Source organism: Mus musculus, chromosome 9 (genome assembly GCF_000001635.26).
Source record: "Mus musculus strain C57BL/6J chromosome 9, GRCm38.p6 C57BL/6J".
NCBI lineage: Eukaryota > Metazoa > Chordata > Mammalia > Rodentia > Muridae > Mus > Mus musculus.
In genome coordinates, this window is record NC_000075.6 from 22,444,685 (window position 1) to 22,470,271 (window position 25,587).

Consider the following 25,587-nt stretch of genomic DNA (forward strand, 5'->3'; position numbering starts at 1 on the left):
TTTGTTCAGTTCTTATTTTATACATTTTCATCTTACCCTCTCAGTTTATGGAAAAGTGTGTGTATGTCAGTATGTATCTTTTTTTTGTCTGTGTGTATCTTTGTGTCTGTATCAGTATGTGTCTGTGTGTGTGTATGTCTATGTGTGTGTCTGTGTGTATTGTCTGCATATGTCTGTGTATGTCTGTGTATGTGTGCCTGTGTGTGTCTGTGTGTTTGTCTGTGTGTCTGTGTGTAGTATGTCTGTGTGTGTGTCTGTGCATGTCTATGTCTGTGTGCCTGTGTGTGTGTGTGTGTCTGTACATGTCTATGTCTGTGTGCCTGTGTGTGTCTATGTCTGTGTGTGTGCCTGTGTGTGTCTGTGTGTAGTATGTCTGTGTGTCTGTGCATGTCTATGTCTGTGTGTATCTTTGTGTCTGTGTCAGTATGTGTCTGTGTGTGTGTATGTCTGTGTGTGTCTATGTGTGTGTCTGTGTGTATTGTCTGCATATGTCTGTGTGTGTCTGTGTGTGTATGTCTGTGTATGTGTGCCTGTGTGTGTCTGTGTGTTTGTCTGTGTGTCTGTGCATGTCTATGTCTGTGTGTGTGTGTGCCTGTGTGTGTGTTTGTGTGTAGTATGTCTGTGTGTGTGTTTGTGCATGTCTATGTCTGTGTGCCTGTGTGTGTCTGTGTGTCTGTGTGTGTCTGTGCCCGTGTGTGTCTGTGCATGTCTATATCTGTGTGTGTGTATGCCTGTGTGTGTCTGTGCATGTCTATGTCTGTGTGCCTGTGTGTAGTCTGTGTGTGTGTGCCTGTGTGTGTGTCTGTGCATGGTACTGGGGATCAGACATGGGTGTACTCTGTTACTGATCTATAACCCAAGCCTCAATGTTTGTCTCTGTTTATCTCTCCTTCCTGTTATTGAGTTCACTGAAGAAGCCTACATCTCTTTACATTGGGAACATGGTTGCCCCTTTTAATTTTTAGTAGTTTTAAGACCCTTCCCTGGGTCTGCAGTAGAGTGGCAGTTCCCTGCAGCAGTGTGTGTGTGTGTGTGTGTGTGTATTGGGGGAGATGGAGTCTTGAGTATGAGTTACTGTCTTCCATCTTTTACCAAGTACTAAGTCCCTGGAGGATTTACCTACTCAAATCAATTATCTGGGGAAAGCGAGGCCTCTCCCCTTGTTTGGTATCTATCATGAGGAGAGGACAGACAGGCTGACCTAGAATAAACCTGGCTATGGTCTGAAAAGTGACATTTCTGGCTATTTTCTTCTGATAAACAGCCTCTGGCCAGTTCTGACACAGCTTGAACTTATGAGAATTCCGTTTTGGGCCAGTTCCCTGCTTGCAGCATGTACACGTAGGCTAGTAATTGGTTCTTCCTACAGCCGAACCTCCACGTGGCTAACATACTCTCCACTCTGGTATTCTTGAGTTATAAAATCTGTACTTTATCCCTGCTCCCCAGACCCAATGGGGTCAGCTCTTCCCTGATTCTTACATGGTTGGGTCTCTGTCTTCCACAGCTCTCATGTGTGAATCCTCTTCCTTCTGCCCCGGCAATTCTCCTCCCTATTCAGTGTTTCCTCAAAGTCCCACCTCTGTCCCCTGTCCAGCCATTGGCCATTGGCTCTTTGTTGTCAAATAAACCAACTGTTGGCAGGGACCCACAGCTGTTGTGCGAATTCCCATGTAAGCACAAATCAAATCCCCAACAATGGAGGATATAGAGCCTGAACTGGCCATCTTCTGTAACTAGGCAAGATTTCTAGGGGAAGACTCAGACACCAATCCAGCCACAAAACCTACAAGTTGTCTTGCTTGTAAGATGTACTGGGGTAACGGTTCGCACAGAACTTATGGGAGTGGCCAACCAATTACTTGAGGCCCATGTCTGACACTGTCTGGATGACCAGAAACTGGAGGATACATATCCCACTGACAAAAAACAGTCCATTAAATTCTTACTGATATTCTGCTATACTCACAGATTACTGTCTAGCTGTGGTTTATCTTAGGTGTATTTAAGTGTAGTATAGTTTAATGATAATTCAGTCCCATGTACAACAAAGTGTACCTAAGTCTCCCGGAGGACAGATAAGATGTGACTGTATAAAAACTACTTGTGAAGTCCATAAAGATGGGTTCTACTGACTGACCAAGAAAATCACATATCCTAGGAGGGTCTAGGGGAGGGCCCGATGCTGGAAAAGCCTAGTTGCACCAATGGCGAGGTCACCAGGCTAGAAAGCACATCTGCTCCAGGCTTCTGGGGGCTAACAGGTATTGCATCCCTTCCCTTGAAGGAACAATCTTGTGTGCTATAATTCCAGGCTCCCTAGTGCTTCTCTGTGAGCAAAGACCACTCTGTACCTCCTACCCAGGCCTTTAATGCTTTTGAGACTTGCTATGCTGGGACTGGAGGAATGGCTCATTTGTTCAAGAGCATGTACAAGTACAAGCCATGCACGGTGCCGCACGCCTTCAATCCCAGCAGTCGGGAGGCAGAGGCTGGCAGACCTCTACAGAGTGAGCTCCAGGACGGCCAGGGCTATGCAGAGAAACCATCTTCAAAAACCAAAAGCCAAAACCAACAAAGAGTGTGGACAGCTTTGGCACAACCAGCAGCAGCAGCAGCAGCAGCAGCAGCAGCAGCAGCAGCAGCAGCAGCAGCAGCAGCAGCCCTGACCTCCGGCACATGGAGTCTTCACTGCGGGCGCTTGGGTAGGTTGTGATTATGCAACATGAGGGAGGAGTTGATGGGTGTGCCCTGTGATACAGCTCACTCCTCAGTATGATGCTTCCCTTGGATTTATTTCCTGCCGCTTTCTGAGTTAGTGCCTCTGTGAAGATGGTAGGACTCTTGGCCAGCCAAACTTACACTTACAAGGCAGCAAATATTGGATACTACGAGGGTCCTTTTCAAACTGTTCATTTTAGAAAGCCAAGAACACAACAGTCAGCATGTCAGGCCATCTGTAGGACTAGAGAGATCGTTCAGTCTGTAAGTGCACTGCAAGCATCAGGAGTCATGTGAAAAGGCCAGCATGGTGGTATGTACTTGTGATTCTGTGCTAGGCAAGTGGAGACAGGAGAATCCCTGAGCCTCACTGGCCAGCCAGTCTGAGCTTCAGGCCAGTGAGGACACCTAAGAGTCACATCTGAGGTTGTCCTCAGACACGCACGTGCATGTACACACACACACACACACACACACACACACACACACACACACACACCCTATATGCACTGGCATAGTGGAAGATGCTTTTAATCTTGGCACTTAGGAAACAGAGGCAGGCAGATGTCTATGACTTTAAAGTCAGTCTCTCTACATAGCCAGCCTTGGGCCAGACAGAGCTATATAGTCAGACCCAGTCTCAAAATGAAACAAAACATCCTATATATCATGTTGGCAGCATATGAGATCTTTTCTTTAAAAATAAAGGTCTTGCTACTTAGCCTGGGCCAGCCATGAACTCGGGAATCTTTCTGTATCAGTCTCTTCCAGGGCTGGGATTGGAGGCATGTGGAGGCACTTAGGTCTACATGAGATATTTCTGAAAAACTTCAATGCAAACAGGTAAGCCAGCTGGAAAAAGAAGTATGTAGTGTTTAGACTTGTCTGTATTAATAATGACTACATTTGAAAAATAAAACATGGACTTTTATTATCCCAAACCACAAAGAAGGGTGAAGCCTTAAGTTCATGGAAAATGAGTTACCACACCATGGAGGGCAAACGCCGCCGTGGCAGTGCCCTAGAGTGTCTGCCCCTTCAGGGTCTTCTCATCACCTCCCACTGCAGCGGCCTACTGAAGCAGTCACAGACACGGTGACCATAAGGTAGAGGACACAGGTGTCGCAGGAGCCCACCTGCTCTGCAGTGGTCACTTGGCACCAGGAGGCGGTGAGGGCCCAGGGCTGTGCTAGATGTCCAGTCTCTCACTCTCGGCGGCGGCTCTGTCCTTTGGCCTGTGGGTGGTGCTGTCACTCTGAGTCAGAGCTCTCACTGGACTTGGAAGCCTTGTGCTTCCGTTTCTTCTTCTTTTTCTTCTCCTTCTTGCGTTTCTTGTGCTTTTCTTTTTTCTTCCTTTTCTTGCGCTTCTCTCTGTCCCCCGAGGAGCTGGAGCTGCTCCCGTCGTCATCTGAGGTGGAGTCCTCCAGTAACTGCTTTAACTGCTGGATCCTAGACAGAGCCACCACAGCAACACTTCATCAGGCAGCACTGAGGAGTGGATCATGGGTAACTGCCTTGCTAAGACATCCCTTCCCCTTCTTATTGTCCTAAATATCTGTGCTTGCTCCTCAGGCCCCGTGGCTCCTAGCAAACGCACACCGCCTGAGCCATCCGCACTGTTGACAGGAGTGCAGCTTCTCAAGAACTCTAACACAGCAATTAGCAAACACACCTTCCTGGTGTTCATTATTCCAGGCTAGCCTCAACTCATGCCCAGTCACTCGTGACCTTGACTTCTAATCCTCCAGCCTTCACGTCCTAAGTGATGGTGCTATATGTGTGCATCCTAATAGCTGGTATATGCCGTGCTGGGGATCCAACACAACCCAGGGCTTCAGACATGCTACCAACTGAACCACAGCCCCTTCCTTAATCTTGTCTAAAAATGAAAATAACAAAAACTTGGACTTCGTCAGTCACACAGAGTGTGGTGGCATATGAGTCATCTCAGCACTCCAGAGACTGAGGCCAGCTTGGCCTACACTGTAGCCACACACACCACACATAGACACACACACACACCACAATGTGATTGTCCACAAGTCGAGGCATGCCCACTGCATATTTAGGGATCTACAGTAGAAGCTGACCTGCTTGTTACCTGACATCTCTGTTCAGTGATTAATCTTGCTCTCCCAGTGTTGTTTATAACATTGCATGATTTCAGACTTCAAGAGGACATTGGAGCCGGGCGTGGTGGCGCACGCCTTTAATCCCAGCACTCAGGCAGAGGCAGGCAGATTTTTGAGTTTGAGGCCAGCCTAGTCTACAGAGTGAGTTCCAGGACAGCTAGGGCTACACAAAGAAACCCTGTCTCGAAAAAAAAAAAAGAAAAACAAACAAAAAACCCAACAACAAGAGAGAGGACATTGGTATCGATGAGCGAGCGGCCTTACCTTACATCCTTTTCATGTCTTTTATTCTCGCGAATGATGTCGTACATAGGATCTTCATGTGCCTTAAGGGTTGTAGAGGGTTGCAGTTTGGTTAGTTACAATGTACTGCTTATCATGTAAAAATTAAACCTCTATGTACAGAAACTAATATTTGATGTAGATTTTGTTGTTGTTGTTGTTGTTGTTAAATTTGAGAGTCTTTATTTATCCTGGACTGGCTTCAAACTGGCAATGGAGCTCAGACTGGCCTTGAGTTTTTAACCTTCCCTTCTTAGCCCCCTGAGTGCCAAGAATACAGTTAGCTTCCTGTAGCTTGATGATAGATATATCAGCATCTATGTCTTTTCCCAACCATGTAAGATCTTACTATATAGCTCAGGCTAGCTTTGAACTTGCTAAGGCGCTGCAGATGATCTTGAAGTCTTGACCCTCCTGCTTGTACCCTGCAGTGCTGGGTCAGCACTGCGTCCAGCTCATCTTGAGACAAGGCCTCACAATGCTGTCCAGGATGGCTTTGTACTATGCTGATCCTGCTGCAGTCTCCAAAGTGCTGGGCTCTCAAACAGAAACCATCACACCTGTCTTACAATGTATTCTAATCCCTTTAAAGGCCTATAATTATTAGGGCTTTTGGAGATAAGTCTTATTATGTTTTGAAACAGTTATTGGATGACCCTCAAACTCACTATGTAGACCAAGCTGCCCCCTAAGTCACAGCAATCCTGCTTCAGCCTTCTGAATACTGAGATCATAGCTGTGTGCCACCATACTCAGACTTTATTACTGTAGATACACTAAGGGTACAAAACACTTCTCCAATTTTATAGGGAGGGCTGGGAAGAGGGTCAGTGGGTAGAGCACCGCTGCTCTTCCAGGACAGTTTCTATTCTCAGCATCTACATGACAGCTCACAACCATCTACAACTCCAGTTCCAGAGCATCTTTTTGTTGTTTTTTGTTTGAGGCAGGGTCTCACTATGTAGCCTAGTGGCATGAAGTTCTCCTTGTAGACCAGGATAGACTAGAGCTCAAGAGCTCTTCCTGCCTCAGCCTCTTGACTTCGAGATCAGAGGTGTGCTGCTCCATGCCCAGCCCTCCCGTGCCAAGCGCGACAGTCTGTTCTTTCCTAATCTGTACTGATGCTTTGGTTTGAAGGACATATTCTTTTTCTTCGTAAATCTGTGTGTTTATGTTTTTTAAACAGCATTTTAGTTTTTATTCAAGTACATGTGTACATGTATGTCATATATGTGTGGGGGTGCCCATGGAGGCCAGAAGAGGGTATCAGATACCCTGGAACTGGAGTTATAGAAAATGTGAGCTGCCTGATATGGGTTCTGGGAATGGAACTCAAGTCCACTGAAGATGGGCAAGCGCCTTTAACCACTGAGCGATCTCTGCAGTCACATTATTATTATTACTATTCTGCAGTACACATTACACAAATGTGCACATGCTTGTGTGCAACTGTGTGCTTATGGAGTCAGAGAACAGCTTTCAGAAGTTTTTTTTTTTTTCCTTCTACTATTTGGGTTCTGGGGCGAAAACCCAGGCCAGCAGGCTTGGCAGGAAATGCCTCTACTCATGAGCCAGACATTCATTCTTAAACAAGATACTAAGAATACAGAAACAGGGGCCAGCAAGATGGCTCAGTGGTTAAGATACTTGCCAACAAGTCTGATCACCTGAATTTGATCCCGAAGACCCATGTGGTAGGTGAGAACTGACTCTCTCAGGTTGTGTCACCTTCACATGTGAGTGCTGTGGCAAAATCACGCTCACACACCAATATTAAGAAAAATTGGGAAAAAAGAGAAAGATCCCATGAAACACCTATCCCAGAACCAACCACAGGCGGTGGCACTACTATGGAAAGAACTAAGTGCTTAGAAACACAGGCTGAGGTGCACAGTGCTTGTCTAGGCTGCACAGAGCCCCGGAGCTGAGGTGCACAGAGCCCTGGATTTGCTCCCCAGCATTGTAGAACCAGCTACAGTGGCACACATCTGTGATCTCAGTACCCTGGAGGTGAGGCAGGAGGATCAAAACTTCAGGATCATCCTCAGCCACACATCCTGACCCTGTATCCAAAACAAAGCAAGTGGCAGAGGCAGGGTGGGGCTGAAGGGTTGTAAGCAGAGAGGCGGAGGGCGAGTGGGCTGAGGTCATCTTTGGTGGCATAGCCAGTCAAGCCCAGTCCGAGCTTCCTAAGGACTCCAGGCATGCAATCACTTAAAGACTGTCTTAGGTGAAAGAGAACAAGAGACAATACTTGTCACCCCAGAGGAGTCTGCAAATCTTCTGTACCTGTGGGCTGCTCTGGGGGAGGCAAGCTCAGACCTGATGGCTAACAGCTGTCAGGGCGTTAGAGGAGCTCTGCTCCACACGGCCTCTCCACCATGATGGTCCGCCTCACTCCAGGTCTAAAGCTTCAGATTGGTGGCTGTGATGGAGTTTGTAACCTCAGCACTTGGGAGGCTACGAAAGAAGGATCCTGAGTCTGGGGTCAGCCTGGGATATACAGGGAAATCCTGTCTGAAAAAGGACTGGAGTCAGCTTTGGACTGAGACTGAGGCAGGGTAAGTCTCTTCTTAGGAGCTGTTTCCTCAGGGATCAACACAGCGACAATTACGCCGTTGGCTCTACCACAGTGCTGGAAATAAATATGTAAAAATAAACATAAAAAATCTGCTTGCTAACCAGACATAATTACTGTTAACTTTTGGTGTACTTGTAATAGAGTTTGAGCCATAAGATATGTGCAACAGAGTGTCACTGTGTAGCCCTGGCTGGTCTGGAACGTGCTATGGACCTCAAGCTGGCCTCACGCTCAGAAATGAGTGACAGGACTAAAGGTGTGTGGTGCCATCACAGGCTGTGCTCAGGTTTCACAAGGCTGACGTGAGGACTCCTTTTCCAGAGCTCTCCATCCTATTCCTTGAGGCAAGGCATCTCAGCTGAAGCCAGAGCCCCCAAGGTAGCCATTCCAGCCAGCCAGCTTCCACAGCGAACCGCTCCTGCCCTCTGCGCACTAGCAGGCTGCCATGCCCACCTAGTATTTATATGCATGACAGGGATTCATTCACACTCCAGTGCTGTGCTTGCCTGGCAACGGCTACTATCCACCCAGTCCTCTGCCTCGTCCCTGAAGACGTTCTGAGGTTGTTTTCGTGAGATAGGCTGTTGCTATGGGCTCCCTGCTTGCCTCATTCAGGGTCTTCCTGACACTTCTGCGTACTGGACTGCAGACACGAGTCACCACACTGGTCTGGTTGGCCCCATTTTAGAAACACCAATAACCTCATAAGATCCTGCCTTACTTAGCAGAATTAGTCACTGGATGTGAATGCACACCTCTGAGAGGTGACATGAGGAGACAGTAGAGCTGTCCTGTGTCATCTTAGCAAATACACACTTCCAGCTCAAAAGACACATCTACATTTACATGGCCCTGGGACAAATCCTTCACCTTAGTAATAAAAAGTGAAGTTATATATAGCAAATTACAAAGAAGGGGCTGAGCCCACGGTGCTGGCTTTGGGAAAAAGAAAATGAACCTTGTTCCTAAGGCTGAGGGTATCTGCCTTTGCTTTTCCTTCTGCAGTGCTGGGGCCTGAGCCTATGCAGGGTCTGTATGTGCTGGGCAAGCACCGGGCACACAGTCAACTCCAGCCTCTGAAAGCTCTTTTCTCAGTGTGAGACAAGAGCACGCACCATCAGGCTTACTTAATGCGGTGCTGGGCTGGAACCAAGGGCTGTGTGCATGCTAGACAAGCACTCTATCAAAGGAGCCACACCTCTACCCCCATTAGCTGCTTGTTATCTGTCACACAATGCATACAGGTGTACTGACATCTGAGAGCTTGGCTGGGAGGCTTCTGGGGAAAGCAGTTACTGAGCAGCTCACTACAGACTCCCCAGCTAACATTTGCCATCTGTGCCAACTGTAAACAGTGACGGAGTGGGGTTTTACTTACGACTCGGAACTGTTCTAACTTCTGGTTGCCTTTGATAAAGAAAGGGCATTCTTTGTCGCCTGTTCGATGGCCATACCGTTTGCAACGCCAACCTAAAACCACAGAAAACAGTTCCGTAAGATTATATGTTCTTTCTTCATTGAGATAATGTTTCAGTAGATTCAAGTTTTTCTTTAGATTTACAGGATTAATGGATGAAACCGTGAAGGTCCCAGAAAGCAATGAGGGTCAACTAACTGCTTCCTTACACACCTTTGAATCTTGTCAGGCTAGGAGTGTTTAAATGTTCATCACCAAATATTATGAAGCAATGCATTGTAAAAGTATCATAAAATGTGAATTTACTCTGTGTACTTCACTACATTTTACGCAGTGGTGGCGCACGCCTTTAATCCCAGCACTGGGGAGGCAGAGGCAGAGGCAGAGGCAGGCGGATTTCTGAGTTCGAGGCCAGCCTGGTCTACAGAGTGAGTTCCAGGACAGCCAGGGATACACAGAGAAACCCTGTCTCGAAAAAACAAACAAAACAAAAAACAAACAAACAAACAAAAAACGAAATAAGGTCAATGATGGTTCCTAGCACTGACACGGTGGCCCACAATCCCTTGCAACTCCAGTTCCAGGGCATCCAATGCTCTTTTGGCCTCCATGGGCAGCTGTATGCATGTGGTGAACATGAACTCACGCAATCACACATACACATAAAAATAATTAAAAGGTAGAATAGTCTTTATTTATGAACTGGCTCTGATTCTGAGGGCTAGGAGTTGCAGTTAGAGAGAAAGAGCGGCTCAGTGTGCTCGCTTGAGGCTGCGGTTAAGGCCTCCAGCTGCTCAACAACAGCACCTTCTTGGGTTGAGTAAACCAGATTTGAAGCGCCACACACACACCTGCCCCAGGTACAGCTCAAATTTCTAGACTCAAGTGACATTTGCCTCTGAAGCCCTAGGACTTAAAGGGCATACTTCTGTTCCATTTAAGGGCTAGACTTAAATTCATAGAGATAGCCCGCCTTTCACTTGGAGTGCTTGGATTAAAGGCTTGCACCATAACTAACCTGACCTTGTTTTAAAAAATATGCGTATATGTATCTGAGAATGTGTTTGTACACGTGAGTGCACTGCCCAAAGAGGCCAGATGATGGGGTGGGGTCCCCTGGAACTGGAGTTCCAGGTGGTTGTGAGCCGCTGAGCTGTGCTCCTCTGCAAGAGCACTGTGCACGCTTCACTGTGAGCCACTTCTCCAGCTTGAGCCTGTGTTTAAAGAAAACATTCTCTTAAAATGTTAGTTAGTGCCATTAGAACTACATCATAATCTGATAAATAGAGAAACTGTGTTTGAAGACTTTTTTCAAAGATTTATTTATTTATTATATGTAAGTACACTGTAGTTGTCTTCAGACACTCCAGAAGAGGGAGTCAGATTTTGTTACAGATGGTTATGAGCCACCATGTGGTTGAACTCTGGACCTTCAGGAGAGCAGTTGGTGCTCTTAACCACTGAGCCATCTCTCCAGTTAAAGATGTTTTTAATTGTTGTTTGTTTTGCTTTTTTGTAGCTCTGCCTGTCCTGGAACTATTTAGACCTCTAGAGCTCACAGAGAGCTGCATGCCACTGCCTACCAAGTGCTGGCATTAAAGGTGAGCATCACTATACCTGGCTAAAGAGATTTATAATGAGAAGTACAGAAGGTCCTGAGGACCTGATAAAATAAACACATATAAACGTGTTTCAAGTCACAGAAACAAGCATACAACTCAAAGCAGTGAATATGGGCTTGTCATGTGGTGTGGCAGCCCGAGCTGTGTGACGCAGCAAGGATGGGGTCCCAGTTACCCCCACATCTTTTCATGCCATCCAGATGGAGACAAGTCAGGGCTGCCTGGGGATAGAGAGCCAAGTGACAGCTGTATTTTGGTGTTGACCAAGGAGGCGAGGAAACAAGAGGCTGCTGGGAAGATAACCTGATCTGGTCCACGCCGGCAACTACACAAAGCATGTTGTAAGGGAACATTTTTCTTTTCTATATATTTCAATATTTTAAGTTATTATTTTGTTTGTATAGGTGTTTTGACTGCACGTCTGTCTGTCTATACTCCACATTCATGCCTGGTGCCTAGGGAGGGCAGAAGAGATCACTGGATTCCTAGCACTGCAATTGCGGATGGTTGTTAAGCTGCCATGGAGATGCAGAGACTGGAATCCCAGACCTGGTCTTAAAAACTAAAAAAACCATGCTGCCCAGTGGTAACGTATACCTTTAATCCCAGCGCTTGGAAGGCAGAGAAAGGTGTTTCACTGTGAGCACAGGGCCAGCCTGATCTACAGAGTGAGTTCCAAGACAACCAGGGCTACACAGAGAAACCCTGTCTCAAACAACAACAACAACAACACACACACACATACATACACACACACACAAAACAAGACAAAGAAAAATCCAAAAAACAAAAACAAAACCAAGGGAACAAACAACCAAATTCAAGAAGCCCAGCCTGGGCCGTGGAGATGCCTGATTTCAAAATATAACAAAATGGGACAGGAACATGACAGATGCATCCTGTGAAATGCTGTACTATGTGTGTGACAACCCTGAAGGCAGGTGGGACACAATATGCATGGAGAACTCTGCCTGTCCAGAGCCAGTGGCCTGTGGTCACTTTTGTCAGGTTAGTGGATAAACACCACTCAACACTGGCAGCCTATAAGCAGAGCTCTGGTGCATCCATTATGCCTTTGGGGTCTCTCCTGGGATGCTCTTTTTGCTGTTGTAGTACTTACTCCCCAGCCCTATGGCTAAGGAAAGATCACTGGATTTGAAGCTATAAGCCTTGGAGTCCAGTCAGCCATACAGCTCAGCCTATAACAGCATTGGTCATGGTAGGGGAAGAATACCAACTCCCACAGGTTTTCTTCTGACCTCCACATGTGTGCCATGGAAACCACATATACAACAGACATACACTCAGTAATTAGTAATGATAAGTAAAAAATGTAGGGACTGGTGAAGCACTCACCTGGCATGGGCAGTGTCCTACAGTTGATCAGTTGATCCCTACAGCAATATAGACAGACAGACAGACAGACAGACAGACAGACAGACAGAGACACACACACACACACACACACACACACTGTGTGAGGAGAACAGGTATGGTACTGTGAAGTACAGCATAGAACCTGTGTGCACAGAGGAATACTAGTAGTATTGGATCTGATTTATCCCAAAGGTTCCTGTGTTGAAAGTCTTGCTCACACTGTAGTAGTGCAGCATAGAGGACCCTTTAGATGTGGTGTTAGCGCTTAGAGGCAGGTTTCAGTCACGGGGACTAAATCCTCATGAGTGGGAGAGAATGATTGCCAGGTTGGAGTGGCTGTACAGCCATCTTGATCACTCCCTACCTGTGCTTCCGTTGGCTTCTCCATCATGTATGATGCTAGCAGGGAACACAGGCCAGAACGCTCATGCTCTGCTGTGCAGACCCTGCAGCCACCAGACTGTGGGCCAAATAGACCCGTTCATGAGTTACCCACCCTGCACCTTGTTTAGTAGACGACAGATGCTGGAGATCACTCAAGCCCTTGCACACTCACATTGCATAACTTTGACCTCTCTCCCCAGGGGCATCCACAGTCCTTTAGTCGGAGCGTGAGCCAGAAACTCCCTGGCATGTTCATTGCCGGGCACATCTGGTATACAGTCTTCTGGCTTCGTCTCGTCCTCCTGCAGGAAGATAACAGTGTATAAACAACAGGACAAAACCAGAACCAAAAAACACACTGACACCAAAAAACCCAACAAACCAAAACCAAAACAGGACTCCGTCCTTGCTTCCTGCTTGAGAGGTTGCTGTTGTCTGACTTCCTCTCACTCAGTGACAAGGCCACCCTAACAGCATCCCCAGGGACTGCAGAGGCGAAGAATCAGTCAGTGAGACAACTTCACAGAGAGACAGCTGGGCTCTACTGCAGGAGTCACCATGAAGCACAAGCCCATGCAGGAATGACTTGGGACCTCCATGCACTAACACAAAATACATCAAAAAGGGTTCACTCTGTCTAGACCATCAGAGAGAGACTTCACAGGAAAACAGCTCTGAAAACCTGACCCCAGGGAGAAGCAGACTCTTCCATAATGCAGGTCGGGTGGAGAGGCAGCCTTAGGAGTCCGCGGCACCTTCTCTCTTACAGGCCGCTTGTGTCTCTCGTGGGCATTTTCACGAGTGCATGACTGTAGTTAGAACTGCAGTATTTCTTTACTTTCTAGTTATTTAAAACATTTCTTTTACTGAAAGTCTTTTGGGTTTTGCCTGCTCCTGAGTCCCCTCCTACTAGGCTGCAGGGGTCCCTGCCCTAAGCACTGCGTGTGTCCTCTCAGGCCCCTTCACGGGCTCCCTGAGCTGAGGGTACTCAAGACTCCCAGCATTAATGTACCGAGGAGATGGCTGAGTGAGGAAGACAAGAAAAACGGATAGCAGAGCTTCTGGAAGATCCTGCCCAAGAGAGAAGGAAGCTGTGTTTCAGGACTCCTGGGATAGCAGATTAAATTTCTAGGAAGGCATAGCCTTTGTGACAAAGTTCCAAATTAGGGTTCACCAGGTATATGTTTTCATATAAGGCAGTGGTTCTCAACCTGTGGGGTAGTGACTCCCTTGGGTTTGAATGACCCTTTCACAGGGGTCAACTAAGACCATTGGAAAACAGATACTTTACGATTCACAACAGTAACAACATTACAGTTATGAAGCAGCAATAAAACTAATTTTATGGTCAGAAGTCACAACATGAACAACTGTATGAAAGGGTAACAGCGTCAGGAAGGCTGAGAACCGCTGATACAAGGAGGTTGAAAACAAAACCCACATACTTTTTCTCCTAATACACCACTAAGCTCAAGTACATTTAATACAGTGGACAAACACAGTCACTCACCTTTATAAACCCAGGAGGAGGTTTCTCATAACTAGAAAATAAAACACAAAAAGCTGGCTTCATCAAACAGGTCAACAGAAAACAATACACATGTACACGGGGCAAAGCAGAGGCTTGCCCTACCATCCCAGCTGTGTCAGACACCAGCCACAGCCCACTGTACCCACACTATGCACTCCAGACTCACGAGGGTTGTCTTTGGGGTAAGTGGCAGCCCAGGAGGAGTGATGCTCAAAGACCAACACTCAGGTGGCTCAGGATTTCTATGAACTCCACAGAGGGATATAGGACACTTCTGTCTGGGCCTCTCCTCTCTAAATGGCTCCCCACCACCCGCCGGAAGTGCTCATCGCTAGAGGCTGGAAGGGACAGAAAAGCACAAGGATGTACATTGTCTTTGTTCTGACTCTTGTATGCAGGGCCTAAGGGGTCTTCAGATCTTCCCTTTCCTGCTCGGAAATGTAGGAGAAATAACTTGATAGGGGAACGGCATAGGTTGTTTTCTGTTGCTGTCACCAACACCACAACCAAATGGAATTTGGAGAGGAAAGGGTTTATGTCAGCTTACAGGTTAGATTAGGTTATCATTGACTGAAGCTAAGGCAGGAACTGAAGCAGAGATCATGGCTTGTTCAGACTACTTCTTATACGACAAGTGTCTAAGGGTGGCACTGCCCACAGGGAGTTAGGCCTTCCCACATTCATCATTAATCCAAAAAAAAAAAAAAAATGTCTCCAGACTTCCCACAGGCCAATTTGATGGTGGTGGGAATTCCTCCGTTGAACTTCTGCCTTCCCAGTTGTCTCTAGTTTGTGCCAAGTTGACAAAAACTAACCAGTATAAGGATGGATTAGAACTGCCATGAATCCAAAGCCTTGAAAGGTCAGGGCAAGGTGCGTCCCCTGAAGGCTGCATAGTAAATAGCTGGGTGGGATCAAAATTAGCTTCTTAGACTTAGTATAGTACCTTTCCCAAAGCAGATATTTAAGACATTTTCAAAAGGGAAGCTATGCTATGATACAAGACTAACTCAGCAAAGCCAACAGAAACCTGGGTCATTTGGCTAGATGCCATAGCCCATCAGCAGCCATTAATTACCAATACCAACAAAGTCTCAAGCATCAGGACTGGAAGGAACTTGCTAGTAAAGTACATGAATCCCCAAACTCATCACTGAGCTACAAGTGTTGAACAAACAACATATGGCCAATTATAACAGGGTCCAAATGCATGTATTTTAACACTGTAGAAGAATGCGATACAATTACAGATTTTGAAATTTGTTATTATTAGCAAAAAGTGTTCCATAAAAGTGTATTGTATGGATGTTTTTGTAAGTTTAAAGTAAGGTGATTGCTATTTACTGCTAGCACAAATTAATCCATACATTCAGAAAGACACTACACCTCAAAGCATTACTCAAGTGCTAAGCAAAGAGATTAAGAAATAAGATAAATCTGTTCCCACTGTGACAGTTAACAAAATCTAGGCTGGTCGAGTGTGGTGGTGCACACCTTTAATCTCAGCACTTGGGAGGCAGAGGCAGTTGGCTCTCTAGTTCTAGACCAACTGTAAAAGTCTGTCTCAAAAAACAAAAAAAGGAAAGAAATGTGGGAATGGAGGCCTAAGACATGGGCACCTCAGTGGAAGAGCATTAGCCCATCATGTGTAAGGCTTTGAATCCCAGAACTAGGAACAAAACAAGAGCTCTCCAGCCCAAACATCAAACCTACATTTGGATGGAGGTATAGTTTGGTGGTACAACCTGGGCCTGGGTTCTCTAGCTGTAGACCAAATCACTAGGACTAATGTTAAAAAAGGAAAACTATACAAACAGATTAAAAAAAAAAAAAGACTAGTTATTTTTGTTATTGTTTGAGGCAGGGTCTTATTCTGTAGTCCAGGCTGGGCTTGAACTCATGACAATCTTTTTGCCTCAGTCTCCTGAATGCTGAACCCCATGGAGGTGTAGTAAACTTCTGTAGTTCTTAAGATTTAAAAAGAGCAGTTAAGATCTATTTTGTACCCTTAGGTCTTGCTGTGATATCACTGAGCATGTACTAAGTTGCTCTAAGACTAGGTAGGAAGGGGAAATATCTGAAATGGATGCAGACTCATTCACAGAAACATGGATGGATGTCTTTTGAGGTGGCGTCTCTCTTCATGCACCAACCTGGCTTCACAGTTGCCATTTTCCCGTCCCAGCCTTCTGAGTGCAGGATTACAGTTCGGAGTCTTTGGGGACAACTCATTAATCTTTACTCTGTGAAGTACTTTAAAATGCTTTTCAAAAATTAGCATGTCTGAGTGTTTTCCCTCCATGTATGTCTGTGCACTACATGTATGCCTGGTGTCTGTAGAGGTCAGAGTGGGGCATCAGCTCTGGTAGAGATGGTTGTGAGCTGCTATGTGGGTGCTGGGAACTGGACCTGAGTCCTCTGCAAGAGCCACACCATCTCTGTAGTGATATTTATAACTACTTTCCTCTGCTACCCATTCCATATTTCTCCACCTTTAGCAAGTACTTCAGCAGGTCTTGGCTCTTTTCCTGCAGGAGGGAACCAAACCTTCATTCCTGAAGGATCTGTGCCCATGTCATCTGCCTGGATTAGGCTGTTGTAGTTTCCCATTGACTTTAACCACAGGACATGGTAGTGCTAAGAGAGGTCCCCATGGGTCTCCAGAACTCCAAATAGAATCCTTCTTACCTCCACTGTGGAAGGGCAATCCAATTTCCCCATGGTAATCTGGATCCACCACCCCTGCTAACATTGTTATTCCTTTCTTAGCCTGTTGGTTTAAGGGCATCAGAAGACAAAATGACCAGGGGAAAAGTGTGAGCTTCCAGTTCAGTGGAATGTTTGTTGTGGCTCCAGGCAGGAGCACCCCCAACCCCAAAACTATTAAGCCAGCAGAACAGGAAGCAAGACCTTCCCAGGTCACTAGGGTGGCAGTGAGTGGAACCATTCCCACTTCAATCTGTGGATTCTAGCTATGAGAGACCCTACCACATACTGGAATAGGACTCAAAGCCTATACCACCCTCTGGAGAACGCACCCCTATCCGCCAGGCTGCTGACACCTAAGTAGTTAGTGTTTTAATTGTGTCTTCAAAAGGCCATTTCATCACTCTTCTCAGGCCAGCTGCTTCAGGATGGTGGGGAACATGGTAGAACAAGCTCACTGTCACTCTTCTCTGGCCATAATATCGGGTACTTAGAAGCAAAGCTGTGTTGAGTACTGTGATGGTGGATAAAGCACTCTGTAAGCCCACAGAGCCTAGTTTTGGCAGAAGCATTATGTGCAAGAATAAAGATCTGTTCCAGTAAGGAAAAAAAAAAAAAAAACAAACACTGTTGGCTATTCCGTGAAGGAAGTGGCCCAAAGCAGCTGGCGTGCCAGCAGGCTACTGGCTAGTCATCCCAGGGAATGGTGCCATAGTTGGGGCTCACTCTTGGCTTCTGCTACTGACAGATCTGGCATTCAGCAGCAGTTTTAGCCAGGTCAGCCTTGGAGAGTGGAAGTCCATGTTGTCAAACCCATTCATGACCTCTGACTCTGCCACCACGAGCCTACAGCTTCATGCTTGGTTACAGAAGGAATTGTAACAGAACTAGAAACCATAGGCATTTGGACAACTTCTTCATGTAAATTGCGTGTGCCCTTAGGACCTGCTTGGGCCTGAGCATGTATATAACACTTCCATTTGATAATGGATTGTTGCTGGGTGGGCCTTCTTTGTGATTAGTGGATGAGATAATACCCAACACATGATGGACAGCTCTTTCCTTTCTAACTTGGTGACTTACTGTCAAATGTTCAGTTACTAATCATTCCTAGTAGTAGGCCAAGGGCGGTTTCTCAAAGGAAGAATAGCTGTCTGCAAATGATGGTAAAGCCTTGCTCCCAAATCCCTAAAGTCCCTGCTATGATTCACCTATAGGGGCCTGCCAAAGGCTCCAAACAGCATCCCATCTGCCACTGGACATCTCAAGTACTATGTCTGTTGGATCATATGGTCCAAGTGGTAGAGCAGCCTGTATAGCAGCCTGGACCTGTTCAAGAGCCTTCTCCTGTTCCAGGCCCCACACAAAGGTAGCAGGTTTCTAAGTCACTTGGTATATGGGCCAGAGTAATATACCCAAGTGAGGAGTGTGTTGTCTCCAGAATCCAAATAGACCCACTAAAGGTTGTGCTACTTTCTTGGTGGTGGGAGGGGCCAAGTGCAACAACTTATTGTTTATGTTAGAAGGAATATCTCTGTATGCTCAACACTGCTGGACTCCTAAAAAAAAAATTCACTGAGGTAGAAGGTCCTTGAATTTCAGTTGGATTTATTCCCTATTCACTAATGCAACAATTCCAAAGTGGTTGCTATCTCCTGCTCAGCTGGTCCAATCAGCACAATGCCATCAACACATGGGGAACCAGTGTGAAATTTTGTGAAAGAGACAGATATCAAAATCTCTTTAACTAAGTTGCAACATAGGCCTAGAGAGTTAATATATTTTTTTTTTTTTCGAGAAAGGGTTTATCTGTGTAGCCCTGGCTGTCCTGGAACTCACTTTGTAGACCAGGCTGGCCTAGAAATCAGAAATCTGCCTGCCTCTGCCTCTCAAGTGCTGGGATTAAAGGCGTGCACCACCACGCCCGGCTTGAGAGTTAATGTACTCTTGATGTAAGACTGTAAAAGTATACTGCTGGCCTTGCCAGCTGAAAGCAAATTGTCTTTAGTGGTCCTTATGGGCAGGTATTGAGAAAAGGTATTTGCTATATCAATAGCGGCATACCATGTACCAGGAGATATGCTAATCTGCTCAAGTAAGGACACCACATCTGATACAGAAGCTGCAATATAAGTTATTACTTGATTAAGTTTTTGGCAGTCATTTGTCAATTTACTACAATATACTTATCTTCTGCACAACCAGATAGGATCTGTGGTGGAAGACCACCCCTGCCATCTTTCAAGTCCTTATTAGTTGGCATTAATTTCTGAAATTCCTTGTAGGTTGCAATATTGCCTTTGTTCACTATTTTCCCTGGTAGAGGCAACTCCAATGACTTACACCAGGCCTTTCCAATCACAATAACCCTTACTCCATAAGTCAGGGTACCTATACAGAAATTTAGCCAACTGCCAAGTCTATCTATACTAATTATACATTCTGGAACAGGAAAAATACAAGATGAGTTTGGAGACCCATTATGAGTTGGACTTCAGCCACAACTCCATTAATTACCTGGTTCCATTTACCTGGCGGGTCACCGTGCTTCTCTGAGGTCTCCTGAAATCACCCAATTTAGAATGGAAAGTCTGTTTCCTTTCCCCTAGTATATACTTAAAGGGCTCCTTCTGGGGAAGGATGGGAGAAATGCTAACTAAAACTCTAGAGGTTTCCTGAGGTTCTTACTTAGGGGAGCCTTGCCATTCCTTTCACTCAAGTTATTCTGGGTCTGCAAACTGGCTCAAGTCTAGAAATTGGTTCATGGGCTGAGACTCCCTCTTGCCACAACTCAATGTAGTCTATCTTTCCTATGAGAATTCTGCTTATACTGATCAAACACAAGCATAGTAGGTTTCTTACCTACTTCAACCCTGAAAACACCATGACTGATGAGTCCATAGGATTTATGACACTTTAAAACCCACTTTACATGTGATGTCCTTTTCAGGTCAGGTCACCGCGGACACTGCTTTGTCTATGCTGCTCAGTATGATAACTACAGTCACCTTGCCTTTGGTGACTTAGTGCTGCTACTTGGCCTCTGCTACTCATGGCCCAATTAAGCCAATCACAATGAATCCATCTAATCGAACAGCAGCATAGCCACTCTGAGGTCTGGCACAAGGAAAAGGGTGACAACAAATGCCTTTACATGTGCTGGTGCCCCTCACCATTTTGTCTCATGACATTAGTGAAGGGTGTGTCAGAATTCTGGCCTTCCTATTGTGGAGGACTAGTTTTTACACAGTATATGCATTAAGCCAAGGGACATCAGATGCTCCAACTCTATCTCAGTAGGCCATCTTTTGACAAACGCTTCTTTAGCCAACCGATCAAACTTTTAACATCTTTTTTTTTTTTAAGATTTATTTATTATTATAGCTAAGTACACTGTAGCTGTCTTCAGATGCACCAGAAGAGGGCATCCGATCTCATTATGGATGGTTGTGAGCCACCATGTGGTTGCTGGGATTTGAACTCAGGACCTTCGGAAGAGCAGTCGGTGCTCTTAACCACTGAGCCATCTCTCTCCAGCCCTTAACACCTTTTTAAAAACTGTGTAATCTTCCATATCAAACCTAGATTCGCCACTTAGTGAGCCTGTATCAATAAACTTACTCAGATGCAGTTTTATGTTCTTTCCAACATTATCCCATCCCCTTACAATCCATCCCCACACATAATCCCCAAACTCCTGCTTGAATGGATCAGCAAACTCATTAGGTTCTTCAGTGGCACAGCACACCTCCTCATGGCAGGAGCCTGCCTTAGATCTGGATGTAGGTCAGTGGGTCCTGAAGGACAGCAGTATCAGCCTGGCGACTCTCAAGGGAAGTCACTGCTGTCTGGCAGACGATGAAGGGTTGGTTCCTTTACACAAATGCAGACAGAACAATGCTACATGGGTTAGGTATGAATACATTCTCTGCTAAGAGTGGAGAGACTACTCCGCTAACAGTGAGATAAACACTTGAGAATCTGAGGTTCCAAAGTCTTCAGCCTCAGTAGAGAACTGCTTCATCTCTAGGCCAAGTACAGGACCCAGTCCTTACCAGTCAGTGTCCTAACTATTATGGCTGACCCTGTCAGAGGAGAGAACTTGAATCTGTACTGCAATTCAGCCAAGTGTATAATGGGGTCTTTGGCTTGATCTTCCTCAGCTTAAGCTCTGTGGCTACTCCAGGGCACACTTAGAAACCATTAGACTATCTATGCCCATCTGGAGCCAGTCAATTATATCAGAGTTGATATTTTTCCTTTGTCGCTGTATCCAGAAATGCTAGAAGCAACCAGACAGCATTGTTAATCTCCTTTTTTCCCCACCAATTGTTGGGAGTTTTACGTACAGTGTAACCCCTGCCCGAGCCTGAGCACTAAATCCCTTGTTCCTCACGGTGGGTGGATCAGATCATCAAATGCATGCTTCTCAATAGCTCACTCTGGGCTTTCAGTGCTCTCTATGCTTCCAGGAGAGGCGTCAGCAAACTGCAAAGGCTATTCTGAGAAGCTGCTAGCAGTTCCCTCTACAAGGCTGGATGTCTGAGCTCATCTGTGGTATATGCTGGAATTCCGAAGAAGCAGGTTTTAATACTGGTGATGGTTTAATCATGAAAAACAAAGGCTTCCAGTATATTCCCATTATCATTGCTGGGTTGTAAGCATTAAGTTAGTATTACTTTCAAGTAGTACTGTGCTAGAATATTTTATTACATTACATTTTTATATACTTATTTATTTAGTGTGCACGTAAGTGTGAGCGCACATATGTGCCAAGGCACATGTGTAAAGGTTAGAAGTCAGGAGTCTGTTCCTGCCTTCTACTCTGTGGGTCCTGGGCATTGAACCCTGGTTATCAGGCTTGGCAGCAGGGCTTTGCCATCTTGCTGGCCCAGAATATCTGATTTTAAAAATGCCGCTAATGTTGCTGCCTTACGTTTCATACAGAACTGTCCCGTGGTGCTGGAGAGATGTCTCAGTGGTTAAGAGTACTTGTTGCTCTGGCAGAGGGCCCAAGTTTGGGTCCCAGCACCCACATGGCTGCTCACAACTACAAGTCCAGTCCCAAGGGGTTCAATGAAGTCTTCTGGCTTCATCGGGCACCAGGCATGCAGGAGATGCAAGTACATACGTGCAGGCAAGATATTCATAATAAATAGATCTTTTAAAAAATGTTCAATTAGGGGCTGGAGAGATGGCTCAGAGGATAAGAGCACTGACTGCTCTTCCAGAGGTCCTGAGTTCAAATCCCAGCAACCACATGGTGGCTCACAACCATCCATAATGAAATCTGATGTCCTCTTCTGGTCTGTCTAAAGACAGCTACAGTGTACTCATGTACTTAAATAAATCTTTTTAAAAAATGTTCAATTTTTTTTTTTTTGGTTAGGATCAAATTTGCAACAATTTCTGAAATGGCCCTAAACATACTCCTACTATTATCGTATATTCTATGTACTTATGCATAGTGACAGTGGTGTGAAAGCTTCAACAATTATAAAATCAAAATATAAAATCATTCTGAAAAATGTTGAAGATGTTCTACATCCTTCATCATTCAAATATGCAGCCAAGATTAAATTGTGTAAAAATAAACAAGTAATCTATCTCATTAGTATTCAATTTTGCTTTTGTTTTTAATCAATGGTAAAACTGCATATATAAGAACTGCTTTAAACACATTTCCTTATGTCTTATTATCAGTAAGTGTTTGACTTGTATCCCCTATTTTACATACCCATACTCATGCAGTAGTGTGAAAATTTCCTAGGTGAAGGAGGTCACATGTAGAGAAATTTAATTTAAGAGGGCGCTCTAGTCTAAGGTGGGAGGCTCATGAGCCCTTCCTTGTCTTAGACACGAACAGGATGCCTGGGGTTGTGGGCATATAAGAGGGAAAACTCCATACTGAAACACCATCACTGAAAGAAGAAAATAACACACAAACAATGTGCCAGTGATGTGTCAAGCATAGATAAAATGATCAAAGGTGGCGGGCAGGTGAGGTAATATGCAGGCGCGCGCGCGCGCACACACACACACACACACACCACACACACACACACACACACACACACACACACGGAGACTTGTTTGCATAAGATACACACAGGGAAACTTGTCTTCAAACACACACACGAAATGTCTGCATAACAAACATCTTCTACAGTCTCCTACAATGTCCTGTCCTCACCACGCTCAGCGTCCCCAAACCTCTCCTCCCCGGTTCTGACTTTTACCTCGGTTTAGTTTGTGGACGGGAGGCCCGCCACCTTCCCTCACCTACATGCGACTCTACACTACAGTCGTCGCAGGTCATCGGGCTCCACCCTCAGGCCCGGCTGCGGGTCCGCTGCCTTCCCGCGCGTCTCCCGCAGTTTCCACCCTGAGCTTCCCGCCGATGCCGTCCGTGGTAGTGGACAGAGGCTGGCGTCCTTCGACCCCCAGGGGCTCCGAGCTCGGCTTCCGGACGCGTCAACTGCCATTGCCACGGTCGCCGTGGCGGGGACAGTGGCCGGCCTCCCTCCTCGCGTCCTTCCGCCGCCCTCGAGCAGAGGGAGCCGGGGGCTCGCCAGGCCGCGACGCCCACCCGTCGGCGGCGGCCCGCACCGCCCGCACCCGGCCCAGCCGACTCACAAGGACTCCAGGTGCTTGAGCTGCTGCAGCTGCTGCGCGTCGTGCCGCCGCCGTTTCTGCTCCCGCCGCCGCTGCAGCTCGTGCTCCGGCGGCTCCCGCGGCCGCCGAGACCCGGCCCCGGACGACATCGCGACCCGAGGCGGGCTTAGAAGGTGGAAAGTCGCCTCTTCCTCCCCGCAGCGCAACCCCACCAACGTCCCACCGGCCCGTGCCGCAGAACGCCGACAGGGAACGTGCAGCCAGGCCCCCGCGGCCCTGAGGCCTGCGGGAACCTTAGCTGAGAGGGGCGGGGCGGGCCGGGGCGGGGCGAAGGCGGGCGGGGCCCGAGGGCTTCCGGGTGCTCCAAGTCGCCTGCAGGCCACACCCACTTCTGCGACTCGTTGCTTTCTATTTTTTTTTTTTTTTTATATTATGAAGGTTTTAAGTATTTGTGGGTGGGCAAGGTGTCAAAGGTCTTTAATATCAGCACGCAGGAGGCAGAAACACTGACCTGTGAGTACGAGGTCAAGCTAGTAAAGTCAGAGACCTGGGGAGATCCTGTTACAAAGGAAAAAGAGAAAAGATTTTATTTCTACGTATATATTTGGGGTGGTGGTGCAGGGGTGGAGTTCGGTAGTTGCCCAGAATTCAGAAGAGGACGATGGCTCTCTAGAATTGGAACTGTGGGCTATATGAGCCACCCTATGCTGGGAACCGAACTCTGGTTCTCTGCAAAAGCAGTATGGCCTTCTAAACTAAAAGCCTTTTGGCTGCTACTTGTTACCTATGGATTCATCCATTCTGGGAAGAAAACAACGTTCTCTATAAAATCTTCAGTTTCCCAGACTATGCGAATTCGTAGTAAAAACACAGACCAATATATTCATAATATTTTATACCAAGATTTTTGGTGATGCAAATAAAAAATAAAAGCAGACACACAGTATCCTGCAGAGGAGCATCCTTTTTTAAAACTTGCTCTTCCTCCTTTGCTCCTATAAGCGGTGTCTCAGGCCGGAAGCTCCACTCGGAGCGTTCCAAGTTAGGTCTCTACACTTATCCAAAGGTAGCAAAGAGGAACGACCGAGAAAAAGAAAGAAAGGTATTAGGCTGGCATTTTGGTACTCAGCAGAGGCAGGCAGTTCTCTATGAGTTCAATCTGGTCTGTGCTGCTAAATCTTTTTTGTTTGCTTGTTTTATTTATTTATTATTATTATTATTATTATTATTATTATTATTATTATTATTATTATTTTGGTTTTTCGAGTCAGGGTGTAGCCCTGGTTGTCCTGGAACTCACTCTGTAGACCCGGCTGGCTTCGAACTCAGAAATCCGCCTGCCTCTTCCTCCCAAGTGCCTGGATTAAAGGTGTGCACCACCTGCTGCTAATTCTACCAGCCATAAGCAGAGCCTGACTCCCAGTGCGGGAGGGGCAACAAAAGGATACTAATCACTGTGGCCCACACTGAGAAAATAGAGATGAGTTTCACAGCCTATTTCCAGATAACTGGCACGAGGTTTTAGGATGTAAGGAGGGGAAGATTTGAGGCAGGGATCAGCTACCAACAATTAAATATTGGTCAAACCATGTTATGATTGGTTATTTCAATCATTGTCTTGCAAGGTAGTCACATATACCTCATTACTTGAGGGGACAATCTGTTTCCCATGAAGGTGACTGCTCCACTGTGATGGGGTGGGAACTGGGGACAGCTTCCTGGATGATCTCATTCAGAATGATCTGTTTGTGATGCTCTCACCGTTCCTGGACTCTAAAGCTGATGGTTGGGAAGGGGCCTTTTCCCAGGTCTGGAATAGGCCTCTGTAAAATCTGACAGTAAAATACCGTAGTTACTTTTTGTGCCTTAAATATTGGAGAGGGAGCAGATAGACTAGATAAATTCAGGGTTAATCAATCTCATGTCTCCTGTTTTTAGGTAAAACAACCAACTGATTAGGGTCTGAGGCATGCTACGCTACCATTCAATAAGTATCCCAACTTAAATGAAAATAAAAGTAAAATAAAAATGTCTTGGGGTTGAGAGGTGGCTCAGCAGTTAAGAGGGCATGCCATTCTTGCACTGGGCCTGGGATTGGTTCCCATACATACAGCAGCTCACAACTGTGTGTTATTCCAGTTCTGGGAGATCCAGTGCACGCTCTTCTGGCCTCCATGGGCACTGCACACATGTGTATACATTTAGGGGAAATACTCATA

At 46.2% G+C, this 25,587-nt stretch overlaps 1 protein-coding gene across 1 annotated transcript; it reads right to left on the bottom strand.

Annotated features, from left to right (window-relative positions):
• Positions 1–3,626: 3,626 nt before the first annotated feature.
• Rp9 (retinitis pigmentosa 9 (human)) lies at positions 3,627–23,672 on the bottom strand. Its single transcript, NM_018739.2, has 6 exons — positions 23,390–23,672; positions 14,027–14,057; positions 12,689–12,818; positions 9,095–9,186; positions 5,118–5,179; positions 3,627–4,170 (listed from the first exon to the last, which is right to left on the bottom strand). Exons 1-6 carry the CDS (start codon positions 23,515–23,517, stop codon positions 3,972–3,974), a joined length of 642 nt encoding a protein of 213 aa, NP_061209.1. The 5' UTR covers positions 23,518–23,672; the 3' UTR covers positions 3,627–3,971.
• Positions 23,673–25,587: the final 1,915 nt, after the last annotated feature.

What these genes read in the sequence shown, in the direction of transcription:
- Rp9 (NM_018739.2), bottom strand. Translation starts at nt 23,517, where the DNA reads ATGTCGTCCGGGGCCGGGTCTCGGCGGCCGCGGGAGCCGCCGGAGCAC. An exon ending in CTCAAGCACCTGGAGTCCTT is followed by an intron (nt 14,058 to 23,389) that starts GTGAGTCGGCTG and finishes TTTATTTTCTAG; the next exon opens with TTATGAGAAACCTCCTCCTG. An exon ending in AGTTAGAACAGTTCCGAGTC is followed by an intron (nt 5,180 to 9,094) that starts GTAAGTAAAACC and finishes ACAACCCTTAAG; the next exon opens with GCACATGAAGATCCTATGTA.